At 38.7% G+C, this 17150-nt stretch overlaps 1 protein-coding gene across 1 annotated transcript; it reads right to left on the bottom strand.

Annotated features, from left to right (window-relative positions):
* Nucleotides 1-4738: 4738 nt before the first annotated feature.
* LOC120431987 (uncharacterized protein K02A2.6-like) lies at nt 4739-15623 on the bottom strand. The gene is made up of 4 exons (XM_052706018.1): nt 14927-15623; nt 14209-14655; nt 4911-7795; nt 4739-4849 (listed from the first exon to the last, which is right to left on the bottom strand). Exons 1-4 carry the CDS (start codon nt 15621-15623, stop codon nt 4739-4741), a joined length of 4140 nt encoding a protein of 1379 aa, XP_052561978.1.
* Nucleotides 15624-17150: the final 1527 nt, after the last annotated feature.

The following is a 17150-nucleotide window of genomic DNA, read 5'->3' as shown; positions in this document are numbered from 1 at the left end:
TGTGATAACTATTGAAAAACGTTGAATTTTTTCTTTAATTTTGAAATTTTTCTTGTTTAAAGAAGGGAAAACTCTCTTGACTTGTAATAACTGCTGACAAAGGTAGAATTTTATCTCTAGCGGTTAGGGGTCGTGCACAAACCACGTGGCCTTTTTTTGAGAATTTTTGACCCCCCCCTTCCCCCTCATGGTTTTTCGTGGTTTCACGCCAACCCCCCCCCCCCCCCCCCCCTATATGGCCACGTGGCTTTTTCCTCCCAGGTGAAAAATCTAAAAAAAAAACAAATTTCAAAAATATTTATCCACAAATGATATACCGTCAGTGGGGGGTGACTCAACAAACGATATTATTGTTGTTATTTTAACACAATAAAACCAAATTATATCGAAATAAACAATGTTGGGGAATGTTCTTGAATGATTTACCAACATTTTCCCAGAATATGGCTAAGTATAATCACACCGTTCATAAATGTTATCCGTTTTGAGATTGACCCAATCTCACCCCTTAGAGGGGGCGACATAGGGTCAAATAGAAAACATTTTAATTTATTGTTGTTTCGCTTTTTGAATGATTGCATTATCAAACATTGCTATAAGAAAATGTTTATATGTGCTGTAAAACCATTAAAAAACAGAAATTCACTTAAAAGTGTTTGAACATTTTTTACATTACAAAGTTTGCGGTAATTTTTTGGTAAATTTAAATGTTTCATGTTTTTTAAGTGCAAGAACTATCCATAAATCATTTGTGTAAACCAAGCATTTGAGATAGCATTAAATACATTTAAAAAAATATTTATTAACAGTAGAGCAATACTCTACTACAGGCCTGCCCAACGTCCGGCCCGCGGGCCGGATCCGGCCCGTGAAGCCATTTCATCCAGCCCGCAGCGTCCTTTCCATAAGAGTTCTATGACTGGCTCTTAAGGAATAAATAAGTTGAGTTGCCTAATTAAAAAAAATAACTTGAGATCAAATTTTCACATATTAATAACAAACATTTAGTTAGGAACATTTAAGTTTTTTTTTTTTTGCTTTTTGGCAAAACAAATGTTTCTTGTTCAATTTTAATTTTGCTTTTAGTTTCTTTTTTAATGTTTCTGTTTCAAATTTAAACATTCTTTATGTATGAATTTAATTCTTTCATTTCTGTATTGATATTTTCAGAATCATTTTTTTCTGAAAAATAGCGCAAGATAACAAAATTATCTATTTTGTGAAAAAAAATATACAGTGGACCCTATGGCTGTCGATCTTCTCGATATCAATATTGCTCCAGCTGTCAATATTTTTTTCAGTCCCTTCAAATAGATTGCTTTGATTTTTCGTTCTATAATTTGATTACTCCCGCTCTCGACGGTCCCTTCAATATCGACAACGAGAGAGTCCACTGGATATGAAAAAACTTTGATTGCTGTTTAAAAAATGTACAGAGAGACACTTAATTAAAATTTTAAGCTGATTATACCTTCAAATTGGAGAATTTTTTGAAAAAAATAATAAAATTGTTTTTTTAATGAATGAGTAATCAAAAAAATTATGTATTTTCCAGAACAACTTTTCGGTGATAAAGATTTGTCTGAAAAACAGCTTTGAAAAGCATATTAATCATGCTTAAAATAAAGATCGCTACGAATATTTTAAAAATATTAAAAAACAAAGTCACGAAATAGTCAAGAAATCAGGGTGCAGAAAAACTTTTTTTTCCATACACTTCAATAGTTCATAGAAATTCGAAGAATAATGAATTGAAAGCTATTAAATACACTGTTTAAATTTTGTGTGTAGTTCGAATCATTTTAAAATATTTTGTAAAATATGTGAAAAAAGGTGCACAATGTGCACAATAACGCAAAAGTGTTTTTTTTTTTTTGTAAAGAAAATTTGAATCCAAATTAAATAGGAAATAAAACTTTAAAAAACTTGCAACGGCCAATGGAAATTGAAAGTTATTAAAAAATTAATGATATCAGGGTGTTTAATCGCAATTGACAAAAACAATTACAAAATAATTTTAAAGAATTCAAAATAAAAAATTACAAATTAATTTTTGAAAGTTTTCTGAGTATTTCTTTCTAAATATCAAAATTATTAATTTAATTCGCGCCAATAGTTTTTAATTTGTTTACTTTAACAGGAACCAAAAATAATAATGAAAAAAAAAAATTGTTAACTTTTTTAACTTTTATCAATCATAAGTTTCGGCCCGCCACTGCTTCAGAAAAATCAAATTTGGCCCACAGGGCCATAAGGTTGGGCACCCCTGCTTTACTAGATCGGTCTTTTTTTTATTTTTATTTTAGTATTTTTTTAATCCGGCTGAAATTTTTTTGGTGCCTTCGGTATGCCAAAAGAAGCCATTCTGCATCATAAGTTTGTCCATATAATTTTCCATACAAATTTGGCTGCTGTCCATACAAAAATGATGTATGAAAATTGAAAAATCTGTATCATTTGAAGGATTTTTTTTTATCGATTCGGTGTCTTCGGCAAAGTTGTAGGTTTGTATAAGTAATACACTGAAAAAAATGATACAAGGTAAAAAAAAATGGGTGATTTTTAATTTAACTTTTTGTCACTAAAACTTGGTTTGCAAAAAAAACACCTGTTTTTATTGTTTTAGGGGACAAAAAATGCCAACTTTTCAGAAATTAACCGGTTGTGCAAAAATATTTAAACTAGTTATAAATTTTTAAATCAATACTGTTTTTTCAAAAATTCAAAATATTGGTCGCAGAAATTTTTCAACTTCAATTTTCGATGTGAAATCAAATTTGCAATCAAAAAGTACTCCAGTGAAATTTGGATAAAGTGCACCGTTTTCAAGTTAAAGCCCTTTTTAAGTAACTTTTTTGAAAATAGTAGCAGTTTTCATTTTTTTTAGATTAGTGCACATTTGAAAAAAATATTTTAGAAAAGCTGAAAAAATTCTCAATATTTTGCTATTTTGAACTTTGTTGATACGACCCTTAGTTGCTGAGATATTATCATGCAAAGATTTAGAAACAGGAAAATTTGTGTTTTCTAAAAACCATCATATTCTAACGTCGATATCTCATCAACTAATGGTCCGATTGTTAAAATGTGAAACTTTCGTGAAATTTTCCGATCTCTTCGATCAAAAAATTCCTTCAAAATATACAGATTTTTGAATTTTCATACATCAATTTTGTATGGAAAATTATATGGACAAACTAATGATGCAAAATGGCTTCTTTGGGCATACCGAAGGCACCAAAAAAGTTTCAGCGAGATTAAAAAAATACAAAAAAAAAATCGAATGACCGAAATCTGAGAGAATTGCTCAGTATAACAATTTATTGAAATGGTACAGAAAGTAAAAAAAAATCTCTTAATAAAACAAGAAACTTAGCAAAGCATATGTATCCAAACAGTAACTTGGTTATAAACTGAAGGCCAAAATTATAAAATTGCAATGCAAAATGAATATGTTCAAGAATTTAAGCTACTTTGTTATTTAAACAGCATTCATGATTTAATTAAAATTCGCGTTTAAATATTGTCATAAAATTAAAATTATTGAATAAAAAAGTAAAAAGTTTTGTTTCAGGAATCTTTTTTTCAATATTAAGGAAAATATCTAGTTATCAAAGCTCCTAGTTAATATTTATTTTATTCCAAAGATTTAGGAAAATCCAAACTAAGGCAACTTTTCTTTTTAATTAAGCATGATTGATTCCATTGATTCAGTGTGTCCAAAAAAAGTCGAGTTGTGTCATACAAAAGTTATGTGAAAATAATCGGAAAACCCGATTTCGTATCTGTGTCAAAGTTGTAGACAACGCGCTAAAAATCTTTTTCATGGACGGCCAAATTGTTTTAGTGTTTGTTTGCAAACATTTTTTTAATTTCACAAAACTCTTACTTTAAATTGAATTTGCTATCGAAACGTAGTTTTGATTAATTTAAAAAAAGATTGAGTTAAAATTTGGAATTGATTTATCATTTTTTTTTTCAACTGTTTAAATAGCTATCTGAAAGATCAGGAAGTAATCTACGATTTATGATTTTTGATCCAACTTCTGGTTGCTGAGATATTGCCATAAAATGTTGAAAAAAAAATTAAATATAAGTTATTTTTTCAATAAACGATATCCTTGAAATTATTATGTATTATGCATGTCCAACATACACGGATGCCCAAGCCTCCCTAAAAAGTTGGAACGGTAACTTCAACTCGCAGGTTTTCGGCCTTGTCTCCGTGGAATTTTGGGCGATTTTTTTTACAAGAGCAAAAGAAAGTTGGAACGACGTTTTTGATCGCATATACAGTATGTAAAAAAAGTATTAACACCCCTTGAGCACAATGCACATTTTGTGATGAAATATGTAAACAAAATAAAGTTTGATAGAAATCTAGTACTACGTTTTGTTCAGAAACTCATGCCGAACATTTTGCTACAAAAAGCTCATGAATAGATGATTTCTATAAAAAGTTATATAACAAATACTATTACAAAAATCAAAAAAGGTGCAAAAAAAGTTTGTACACCTTTCGAAAAATTAACAAAAATATAGTTATTTGTTGACAAATCACCATGAATCCAGTCTCCCAACTGCAAATAGGCATCCTTGACTAATTAAAAAAATAATTTGGATTGAATATAAAGTTTACTAACTACTTAGTATTGTTGCAATGTGCAACAACAAATGATACACGTGAGTGGAGACAAATAATTAAGCATTTATTGTAGATCGTTAAATTTATTAAAAGTTATGCGTGTGTCTTCTTGAGCTCGCGGATTATGACAACCGGTTTCCGGTCGTGGATGTCAACAGGATGACGACAAGTGTCGCTCATCCAGGGTCGCATCCAGGGTTGTTCCTAGGGGTCCAACACCTCCCCTTTTAGGTGTAGAAGTACGGGTTGTACCTCTCCGGCATACGGCGAATCCTAGTGGACCGGCGAAGAATCGACGGTGGTCGAACCCTGGCTCGACGTTGCGGTGGTGCACCCGCTGTTCATCCTCGGCTACTACTGGATCCTCGATGATCTGGAAGTCCTCGAGCAGGATGTGCAGAGGTAGCTTGACCTCCGACTCAGCTTCTTCCGGATAGGCCTCGACTTTTGAGCCCCCCCGAGCACGGAGTTGGTTCGTGTGAGACCTGATGAGCCGCTTCTTGTCTTCCAGCCAGACGTTGTACATCACGTTGCCAACGCGTTCGATTACTGTGCCAGTTTGCCAGACCAGCTTGCCGTGAACGAATGTGCTTGCGTGAACCGAATCGCCTTTGCCAAATTCACGCTTTCGTGCCCCGTGCCGTTTGTTGAACTGCTCTTCTTGCCGCTGGTTCCTCTGCAGCGCAGCCCGGTGTTCCGACGGTGGTTTGAGCAGGTCCAAAGTTGTGCGATGCTTCTTCCCCATCAAGACTTCAGCAGGTGACAGTCCATCAGGTGTTGACTTGTTAGGAGTGGCACGGTAGGCTGACAAAAAGATTTGCAGCGAACGTCCAATGTCATGCCCAGCTCCTGGCATGATCTTCCTCAGACTCCTTTTTAGCGTATCCACAAACCTTTCGGCCTGCCCGTTTGACTGGGGATGATACGGAGCAGTGCGGATGTGGATGATGCCGAGCGATTCGCAGAATTCCTTGAAGAGCGAACTAGTAAACTGCGTACCGTTGTCAGAAACAACCGTCTCTGGGAGCCCGTAGCGAGCGAACGTTTCAAAAAGCAGATCGATTGTTGTCCTCGCTGTGATGGTTGGTGTCTTGAATATTTCAGGCCACTTGCTGTACGAGTCCACTATCACCAGAAAGTAGTGACCCTCGACAGGACCAGCGAAATCCACGTGGATGCGCTGCCATGGATGCTCTGCTAGGGGCCACGACGACAGCAGAGTTTTGGTGGGGGCCTTGGCCACCGCAGCGCAGGCGTGACACGAACGAACGAAGTCGTCCACGTCTTGATCCACACCTGGCCAGTACACGTGACTTCGCATCACCTTCTTCATGCGCTCTTGACCTGGGTGTCCTCGATGGAGAGCCTTGAGCACCTGCTGCTGGTACTGCTGGGGAACGACAACGCGGTCAGCCAGCATGAGACACCCTTGAACAACGGAGAGAGCGTCTTTTCGCGCGTAGAACGGGCGAAGTTCAGCATCGACCAGCTTGATTGCCCCGGGCCAGCGAGATTGGACATGCTTGATGACGTCTTGCAGTAGCTTGTCGTTGCTTGTGGCCACTTGTAGGTGCTTGAAGGTAACTGGCAGGATGTTGAGTGCTTCGTCCATGGCCGCTGCAAGTTCGTCCTCGAGCTGGATTGCGGCGATCACAAAATCCTCGTCCGGTTTGATCCGCGCGTCGATCAGTCTCGAGAGCATGTCAGCATAGCCAAAGTCTTGCGTTGAGATGTGCTCGATGTCAAACTCGTAGGACAGCAGGATCAGCGCCCATCGCTGAAGACGGTTGGAGGTGTGAACCGGGATTCCCTTCTTGGACCCGAACACGGCGACCAGCGGCTTGTGGTCGGTGTGAAGTGTGAACCTCCGTCCCCAGATGAAGCGATGAAACTTGGTAACACCGAAGATCAGCGCCAAAGCCTCCTTCTCAACTTGACCGTAGTTCTGCTCGGCCGACGTCAACGTCCGGGACGCGTGGCACACCACCTTGATCGAGCCGTCATCGTATCGATGCATCAAACACGCGCCGACACCGTAGTTGGACGCGTCAGCGGCGACGATAGTTTCCAGCTCAGGGTTGTAGTGCGCCAAAAGCAGGTCCGACCGGAGCAGGTTCTTGAATTGCTCGAACGACTCCTGGCAGCTTTCGTTCCAGTCCCACTTGGCATCCTTGCGCAGCAGAGCATCGAGTGGGTGTCGGAGGTCGTGCATGTTGCGAACAAACTTTCCGTAGAAATTGATCGCACCGAGGAAGGAACGCAAACTGCTGACGTCATGCGGGGGTGGCATGCTGCAGATGGCGGACGTCTTGGACGGGTCCGGCCTGATTCCTCGGTTGTTGACGATGAATCCCAAATAGGTGATCTCCGGCATGAAAAACGAGCATTTCTCGATGCGCAGGGTGAAACCCCACTCTTGGATGCGTTCCAGGACCTTCAGCAAACGTGAGCGGTGCTCTTCCGGTGTTCTGCCATGGACGAGCACATCGTCGAGGTAAACCTCCACTCCGTCGAGGCCAGCGACCATCGACTCGACGATCTTCTGGAAGGCGCCAGGGGCTGACTTGACACCGGGCGACAAGCGGTTGAACTCGAACAGGCCCAGATGTGTGTTGATCGTCAGGTACTGTCTGGACTCCTTCTCGACGGGCACCTGCAGGTACGCGTCCGACAGGTCGATGTGCGTGAAGATCTTGCTACCCGTAAGCTTGGCAAAAATCTCCTCGGGCAATGGCAGCGGATGTTGGTTCGGCTGGATGAGGCTGTTTAGGCCAGTCGAGTAGTCCGCGCACACTCGCACTTTGTTTGGCTCACCGTTGACGGACTTCTTCTTGACGGCAACAATTGGGGCAGCCCAGTCCGAAAATTCCACCGGCGAGATGATGTCCAGCTTCTGGAGGCGTTCTAGCTCGGTTTGGATCGGCTGCAGGGCGGCAAACGGCACGGGTCTTTTGGCACGAAACACTGGCTGAACGTCTGGCAAAACGTAAAGTTTCACTTCGGCCTTCTTGCAGCATCCGAGTGAGTCGGAAAACAGCTGCGGGAATGACGCTTTCAGCCACTCCACGTTGTCCTTCGTTGACGTCACCAGGTTGCAAACCGTGCTCAGGGGGACATCCCACAGGTTGAAAAGATCGATGAAGTCGAGGCCTAAAAGGTTCAGATCGTTAATGTTTGTCACGTACACTTTACCTGAACGATGCACTCTGTAGGGATTGAGCAGTGTCAATGGGAAAAATAACATAATTGAAAGAGAAACATTTAATCAATATCAATCAAACACAAAACCATTGAATTTAATTAAGCTTTCATCCTATGGAAAAGACCATATCCAATATCAACAACTATTAAACTCAATTTAAGGTAGATATATAAGTAGTTAAACTTGAGTAGTGTCTTGGTTGTATCTGAGCTTGGGTTATCTGTTTTGAGCGTGTATGTTTTCGGTTTTGACAGCGGCGAGAGCTTGCGAAATCAGTCTTTCGACGGGTGCGAAAAGATAAACATGCGTGCGAGAGTGTTCGGGAAAAATTGATAGGAAAAACGGGATGTTCGTCGTGTTCCGTCACCACATGGCGCAGTTTGGCAGGATTAGTGCAAGTATTTTGGGGAAAAGTGAAATAATTAGTGATATCATCACAGAGAAGATAAGCAGATCGACAAAGTGATGTTTGAACCCAAAAAAAAAAACACCATCGTCAGGGTTGCCAGAATGTTCATCCAGAATATGCATGTCGTTGAGGAGAAAAGTCTGTACACAAAGTGATTAGGAGGAGTAGCCATAAGAATTTGAGGACAGATATCTTGGCTCAAAAAAAAAAAAAAAAAAGATCATATGGCGAAGATAAATAAAACGATTTTGGTTAATTCAATAGATGATTTTAAACTTAAGGAGAAACGTTTTTAAAGAAATAAATGTTCTCGTATGAAAATTACTGGTTAAGTGTGATCAAAACAGCAGGTATGTGAGATTAACATGACTGAATGAGAGAAAGTTAAAAGATAAAAGGGGATATTTTTATGGAATTCACAGAAAGAGCTAGAGGAATAAAGAGAGTAAACAGAAAAAAAATTGGGAAAGAAGAAATATAAAGAGCAATAAATCTATGGCGCAGAGGTGATAAGAGAAACAAAAAGAAAAAAAAAGAAGGAACGAAAGACTCAGGCAAAGAAGTGATACAATGAAGAGCAAAGTTTTACAAGAGAAACACGCCAAAAAAGAAAGGGCGATGGACTCAAGAAAAACAAGCCAAAAAAGAAACGGCGATTTACTAACAAAAAAAAAAAAAAAAGCCAAAAAAGAAAGGGCGATGGAGTCGAGAAGAAAGCCAAAAAAGAAAGGGCGGTGTAGTCGAGAAGAACAAGCCAAAAAAGAAAGGGCAATCAAAGAAGTAATTGAATAAAGAACAAAGTTTTTACAAAGAAAACTATCCAAAAAAAGAAAGAGCGATGGACTCAGGCAGAGAAAAGAGCTAATCTAGGGTGAATTTTCAAAAAAACATCTATGTGCCATGGGTTTAATGACTCTAGAAATAATGTACCGTATTGCCTCAAATTCGTGCTTCTAATTGAGTCTCTTGGGAATATGGTGAAATATTGGAATTTAGTACAAATAGGACAAGAGGTTGGATGTTTAAAAAACAATTTCGGTCAAAGAGCAATGAGTTAAGATGTAATTGGCCTGCTACGGTGTTGCCTCAAATTCGTGCTTATGATTGAGTTTCACGGGAAATGGAAAATTATTAGAAATTAGTACAAAAAAATAACAAAGAGTTGGGATGTTTAGAAGAATTTCAGTATGTTGAAAGAGCAATGAGTTGAGATGTAATTGGGTTGCTACCGTATTGCCTCAAAGCTTACTTATGATTGAGTGTCTTGGAAAATGGAGGAATATTAGAACTTAGTACAAATAGGACAAGAGGTTGGATGTTTAAAATAATTTCGGTCTGTTCAAAGAGCAATGAGTTGAGATGTAATTGGCTTGCTACCGTATTGCCTCAAATTCGTGCTTATAATTGAGTTTCTTGGGAATATTGTGAAATATTGCAATTTAGTACAAATAGGACAAGTGTTGGGATGTTTGAAACAATTTCGGTCAAAGAGTAATGAGTTGAGATGTAATTGGCTTGCTACCGTATTGCCTCAGATTCGTGCTTATGATCGAGTTTCTTGGGAATATGGTGAAATATTAGTACAAATAGGACAAGATTTGGGATGTTTAGAAAAATTTCGGTATGTTGAAAGAGCAATGAGTTGAGATGTAATTGGCTTGCTACCGTATTGCCTCAAATTCGTGCTTATGATTGAGTTTCACGGGTAAGTGGAGAATTATTAGAATTTAGAACAAAAAGGAGCAGAGTTGGGATGTTTAGAAGAATTTCGGTCTGTTCAAAGAGTAATGAGTTGAGTTGTAATTGGCTTGCGACAGTATTGCCTAAAATTTGTGGTTAGGATCGAGTTTCATGGGTAAGTGGAGAAATTTTAGAAATTAGTACAAAAAGGAGAAGAGTTGGGACGACGACGTTGGGATGTTTAGAAAAATTTCGGTATGTTGAAAGAGCAATGAGTTGAGATGACTACCGTACTGCCTCAAAGCTTGCTTATGATTGAGTTTCTTGGAAAATGGAGGAATATAAGAAATTAGTACAAATAGGACATGTGTTGGGATGTTTGAAACAATTTCGGTCAAAGAGCAATAAGTTGAGATGTAATTGGCTTGCACCGTATTGCTTTAAATTCGTACCTATGATTAAGTTTCTTGAGAAAATGGAGGAATATTTGAATTTAGTACAAATAGGAAAAGAGTTGGGATGTTTAGAAAAAATTCGGTATGTTGAAAGAGCAATGAGTTGAGATGTAATTGTCTTACTACCGTATTGCCTTAAATTCGTGTTTATGATTAAGTTTCTTGTGAAAATGGAGGAATATTTGAATTTAGTACAAATAGGACAAGAGTTGGGATGTTTATAAAAATTTCGGTATGTTGAAAGAGCAATGAGTTGAGATGTAATTGGCTTACTACCGTATTGCCTTAAATTCGTGTTTATGATGAAGTTTCTTGGGAAAATGGAGGAATATTAGAATTTAGTACAAATAGGACAAGATTTGGGATGTTTAAAAGAGTTTCGGTCTGTTCAAAGAGCAATGAGTTGAGATGTAATTGGCTTACTACCGTACTGCTTCAAATTCGTGCTTATAATTGAGTTTCTTGGGAATATGGTGAAATATTGGAATTTAGTACAAAGAGGACAAGTGTTGGGATGTTTGAAACAATTTCGGTCAAAGAGCAATGAGTTGAGATGTAATTGGCTTGCTACCGTATTGCCTCAAATTCGTGCTTATGATTGAGTTTCACGGGAAAATGGAAAAATATTAGAAATCAGTACAAAAAAAAAAAAAACAAAGAGTTGGGATGTTTAGAAAAATTTCGGTATGTTGAAGGAGCAATGAGTTGGGATGTAATTGGCTTGCTACCGTACTGCTTCAAATTCGTGCTTATAATTGAGTTTCTTGGGAATATGGTGAAATATTGGAATTTAGTACAAATAGGACAATATTTGGGATGTTCAAAAGAATTTCGGTCTATTCAAAGAGCAATGAGTTGAGATGTAATTGGCTTGCTACCGGATTGCCTAAAATTCGTGCTTATGATCGAGTTTCTTGGGAATATGGTGAAATATTGGAATTTAGTACAAATAGAACAAGATTTGGGATGTTTAAAAGAATTTCGGTATATTCAAAGAGCAATGAGTTGAAATGTAATTGGCTTGCTACCGTATTACCTCAAATTCGTGCTTATGATCGAGTTTCTTGGGAATATGGTGAAATATTAGAATTTAGTACACATAGGACAAGTGTTGGGATGTTTGAAACAATTTCGGTCAAAGAACAATGAGTTGAGATGTAATTGGCTTGCTACCGTATTGCCTCAAATTCGTGCTTATGATTGAGTTTCACGGGTAAGTGGAGAAATTTTAGAAATTAGTACAAAAAGGAGAAGAGTTGGGATGTTTAGAAGAATTTCGATCTGTTCAAAGAGTATTGAGTTGAGTTGTAATTGGCTTGCGACCGTATTGCCTAAAATTTGTGCATATGATCGAGTTGCATGGGAAAATGGAGGAATATTAGAATTTAGTACAAATAGGACAAGAGTTGGGATGCTTATAATAATTTCGGTCTGTTCAAAGATCATTGAGTTGAGATGTAATTGGCTTGCTACCGTATTGCCTCATATTCGTGCTTATGATTGAGTTTCTTTGGAAAATTTAAAAATATACATGTTTAGTAAAAGTTTTGTAAGAGTTGGAAATTTTCAATGAACAAAGAGCTAGAAGGTGATTATCTTAAACCTATGTTTTGGCTGGTTGAAATTTGTAATTTTTGGTTTTCAGTTAGATTTAATCATGATTTGATTTTCGATGCCATACTTTCTTTCATAATAGTAGGATTTTTTTTCTCAGCTTAAAAAAAAAAACCCACTTACGTATGTACAAATGATAGAAACACATAAAAGAAATAATGGTTCACTAGATTGAAGAGTAGAGTAAAGCGAGATTGTAGGGATTGAGCAGTGTCAATGGGAAAAATAACATAATTGAAAGAGAAACATTTAATCAATATCAATCAAACACAAAACCATTGAATTTAATTAAGCTTTCATCCTATGGAAAAGACCATATCCAATATCAACAACTATTAAACTCAATTTAAGGTAGATATATAAGTAGTTAAACTTGAGTAGTGTCTTGGTTGTATCTGAGCTTGGGTTATCTGTTTTGAGCGTGTATGTTTTCGGTTTTGACAGCGGCGAGAGCTTGCGAAATCAGTCTTTCGACGGGTGCGAAAAGATAAACATGCGTGCGAGAGTGTTCGGGAAAAATTGATAGGAAAAACGGGATGTTCGTTACGTCACAAACGATCTCGCCGATCAGGTCCAGCGGCTGTCCGGAAGCAGTCCGAGCTTGCTGCGACGGTGGCTCCATTGCACAGTGGTCCAGATCGCAAAATTAAGTGGAAAATGGATTTTCCGAAAAATGGTTAAGTTTTGGAGCTTTGGTGTCTTCAGAAGAGTTGTTGCATATGGAAAGGCGCAACTTTTGGTTTGGTTGAAAATTAGGGTGGTTCACGATTAGGGTGATTTTGGAAATCTAACTTTACAGGAATATTTTTGGGAATTTTTTCGTCTTCTAGAAAGTTGACGGGCTTGCCAATCCAAGCAACTTTGTCGAAGACACCAAAATTTTATCTCGTAATCTACGCCTTCTACGACCAAATTTATAGAAAGCATCTGAGCAAACCTTCAGAAATCAGTTTTTTTAACGTGGCAATTCAGGGTTAAGTTTTAGAGAAAAGTGGTATTCGGGACACTTTTAGAACTCTAAAAAACAAACATTTTTATTATCTAACAAGTCAATTTGGACTTAAGAGTCAAAAGTTACAGCGATTTTAAGGTAAAAAAGATGCAAATTTAAAACTTAAATATCTCAAAATGGCGCAAGCCAAATTTTAAGCACTAGGTTGCATTTGAAAGAGGAGATCCAGCACTACAAACGCTGAAAAAATCTCAGGGGTGTTTTTCTTTAAACTCGAGATATCTTCATTTGAAAAAGTCTAATTTTCAAGGAAAAACCTTATGGGACCACCCTAACGAATTTCGAAAATTGTCCAAATATATGTTTTTCCATGTAATTTTGCCCGCTTAATCTGAATCTGCCCTCAGAATTGACCCAAAGTATCGAAAATCGATTTTTGGTCATATTTTGGGTTTAAATGATAATTTTACATGGAAACCCAAAATATGACCAAAAATCGATTTTTCGACAATTTGGGTCAATTCTGAGGGCAGATTCAGATTCAGCGGGCAAAATTACATGGAAAAACATATATTTGGACAATTTTCGAAATTCGTTAGGGTGGTCCCATAAGGTTTTTCCTTGAAAATTAGACTTTTTCAAATGAAGATATCTCGAGTTTAAAGAAAAACACCCCTGAGATTTTTTCAGCGTTTGTAGTGCTGGATCTCCTCTTTCAAATGCAACCTAGTGCTTAAAATTTGGCTTGCGCCATTTTGAGATATTTAAGTTTTAAATTTGCATCTTTTTTACCTTAAAATCGCTGTAACTTTTGACCCTTAAGTCCAAATTGACTTGTTAGATAATAAAAATGTTTGTTTTTTAGAGTTCTAAAAGTGTCCCGAATACCACTTTTCTCTAAAACTTAACCCTGAATTGCCACGTTAAAAAAACTGATTTCTGAAGGTTTGCTCAGATGCTTTCTATAAATTTGGTCGTAGAAGGCGTAGATTACGAGATAAAATTTTGGTGTCTTCGACAAAGTTGCTTGGATTGGCAAGCCCGTCAACTTTTTAGAAGACGAAAAAATTCCCAAAAATATTCCTGTAAAGTTAGATTTCTAAAATCACCCTAATCGTGAACCACCCTAATTTTCAACCAAACCAAAAGTTGCGCCTTTCCATATGCAACAACGCTTCTGAAGACACCAAAGCTCCAAAACTTAACCATTTTTCGGAAAATCGATTTTCCACTTAATTTTGCGATCTGGACCACTGTGCATTGGTGGTCGTCCGATGCGGTTCCAGCTGGCTTCAGTGAGGACGGTGATGTCGGAAGCACAGTCCAACTGGAGTTGAAGCTCGACGTGATTAATCACCACGGTCACAAACTTTCGGTTGCGGTGAACAGCTAGCTGTCTCACGTAGATCCCCCTGGTGTGCACTGGCTGGCTGGACTTCTCGCGACGCTTTTTACCTGGATTCGACCGCACACACTGGCAGTACCCGTCCTTGTGACCGACCCGGTTGCAATCCCGGCAGCGATGGTTCAGGTACTGGCAAAACTCCACGTAGTGCAGCTCGCCACACTTCCAGCACGGTGTTCGTGGTTTGTTATTGTTTTTGCTGCTGCCACCACGACTGCTGCTGCTAATGTGTGGGTTGTTGTTGTTGGAGTTGTGAGGGGAGCGCGATCGTGTTGCAGCGGACTTCTGATCAGCTGATGAGTGTCGTGTGCTGTCAGAACGGCCGTGGGTGATCGCATTCACCGATGACTTGTCACTTGAGACCTCCACAATAGAGGAGAAAATCGTGACGTCAGAAATGAACTCAAATCACTCAAAGTTCATTTTGTGAGTGACTTTAACATTTTGGCCTAGTTTGACAGCTACCTTGTCCCCAGTTTTTTTGTGGGAGAGAAAAGGAGGCGAATACTTTATGAAACTCATACCTGTCAAAATTCCTAGCCTCAAAATTTTGTCGCGAGTTGCTTTTCTCCTCTATAGACGCATCTTTGCGGAGATTGATGATGCGGTGACATTCAGCAGTGAGGTTGTCCAGGGTCATGTTCGCGTTTCCTTCCAGCTTCGCCAGCAGAGATGTGCGAATCTCAGCGTCCTGCTTGTTGTGTAGGCCACACACGAATATGAGGCACTTGAATGCGTCGACGCTGCACTGGGCCACACCGAAATCCTCGCAGCAGCGGTTCACCTGCCCGGCGTATGACTGGAAGTCGACCGAGGCCCTCTTGTTCAGCGTGAGGCAGTGGTACCGCTTGGAGAAGAGAGAGACGTGAGCGCCGAACAGCTTCGTCAGGTTGTCCACAGTTTCGCTGAACTTGTAGTCCCTCGTCATCTTCGGCAGAATGTGGTTCATGTACTCTGCGTGGGTGGCGTCGCTGAGTTTACGAAGCAGGAGACGAACACGGGCAGCATCGTCCAAACCGGCAGCGTCACACTTCAGGGTATCCTCATGGCGGGCGTACCAGTTCTCAAATGTGAGGTTAGATTCCGGATCGTAGTGGAACTCCGTCATGGAGTTGGCTAGAGCTTCCAGACGAGCATCCGTCGTCGACGTACCAGGCGCGGGCGTCGTCGGTGGTGCCGTCCGGGACATGGCCAGTTCGGTGATGAGCTTCTGCTGCGACTCCATCAGCTGCTGGAACATCGCCTTAAACTCCTTGTCCATCGTGCTGCGCGTTCGTTTCGCGGGTGAAATTGCGGGGTAATTTCACTTTCCTCGTCGCCAAAATGTTGCAATGTGCAACAACAAATGATACACGCGAGTGGAGACAAATAATTAAGCATTTATTGTAGATCGTTAAATTTATTAAAAGTTATGCGTGTGTCTTCTTGAGCTCGCGGATTATGACAACCGGTTTCCGGTCGTGGATGTCAACAGGATGACGACAAGTGTCGCTCATCCAGGGTCGCATCCAGGGTTGTTCCTAGGGGTCCAACAAGTATAAAAGTTTATAAAACTCTAGAAATTCTATATAAAACTTATCTAAACATAATTTTGCAAACTTGTAATTTTACTAAATGTGAATATATTACCATAGAATTGCTAAATAAATATTTTGAAGTGGGTATAACACCATTTTGGGGGTTTTTGTATCGATAGAATAGATTTTTCGATAGAATTTCGCACCAACCCGGAATTACGTCGTCGGAAAATCCGCCGGCATCCAAACCGGTCCACGATTCACAAGTCAACCTATGTGGCATCGGATAGGACATAAAATTTCCGATCTTTTGATACCCAAACATGTAGGTTTTCTATAAAACCCACGTTTTTAAATACCTAGGTAAAAACGTTGTTATGGTTTCGTTTGAGCAACCTGCCAAAAATGTATGGAATTTCGTAATTTTTGTTCTCGTGGATCAAACTTACTTTTTGCCCAGGTATTTAAAAACGTGGGTTTTACAGAAAACCTAGATGTTTGGGTATCAAAAGAACGGAAATTTTATGCCCTTTCCGATGCCATTTAGGTTGACTTGTGAATCGTGGACCGGTTCGGATGCCGGCGGATTTCCTGACGACGTGATTCCGGCTTGGTACAAAATTGCAACGATATATCTATTCTATCGATACAAATACCCCCAAAACGGTGTTAAACCCACTCCAAAATGTTCATTTAGCTATTCTATGGTAATATATTGACATTTAGTTAAATTAAATGTTTTCAAAATTAAGTTAAGATAAGTTTTATATAAAATTTCCAGAGTTATATAAACTTTTATACTAAGTAGTTAGTAAACTTTATATTCAATCCAAATTATTTTTTTAATCAGTCAAGGATGCCTATTTGGAGTTGAGAGACTAGATTCATGGTGATTTCTCAACACATAACTTAATTTATGTTAATTTTTCGAAAGGTGTACAAACTTTTTTTGCACTTTTTTTTATTTTTGTAGTAGTTATTGTTATATAACTTTTTATAGAAATCATCTTTTCATGCGCTTTTTGTAGCATAATGTTCGGCATGAGTTTCTGAACAAAACGTAGTACTAGGTTTCTGTCAAACTTTATATTGTTTACATATTTCATCACAAAATGTGCATTGTGCTCAAGGGGTGTAAATACTTTTTTTACATACTGTATTACAGATTTGATCAAATCGAGTTCTGCAAAGTTTTAGGATCATCTAGACATCCTTATAATTCACTCAAAAAAAAAAGAATTGATCCGATTGGTTGAGTTCTACCCGAGAAC

The sequence above is a fragment of the Culex pipiens genome, chromosome 1 (assembly GCF_016801865.2).
Source record: "Culex pipiens pallens isolate TS chromosome 1, TS_CPP_V2, whole genome shotgun sequence".
NCBI lineage: Eukaryota > Metazoa > Arthropoda > Insecta > Diptera > Culicidae > Culex > Culex pipiens.
The sequence above is the reverse complement of the archived record's forward strand: the minus strand, read 5'-3'. Positions and strand labels throughout refer to the sequence as shown.

Bases quoted from the DNA above. Each gene is read 5' to 3' on its own strand.
- LOC120431987 (XM_052706018.1), bottom strand. From the start codon at position 15,623: ATGGACAAGGAGTTTAAGGCGATGTTCCAGCAGCTGATGGAGTCGCAG. The intron at 14,656-14,926 runs GCAACTCGCGAC...GACACTCATCAG, and splicing joins TGCGTCTATAGAGGAGAAAA to CTGATCAGAAGTCCGCTGCA. The intron at 7,796-14,208 runs GTCCAGATCGCA...TGAACCTTTTAG, and splicing joins ACGACCACCAATGCACAGTG to GCCTCGACTTCATCGATCTT.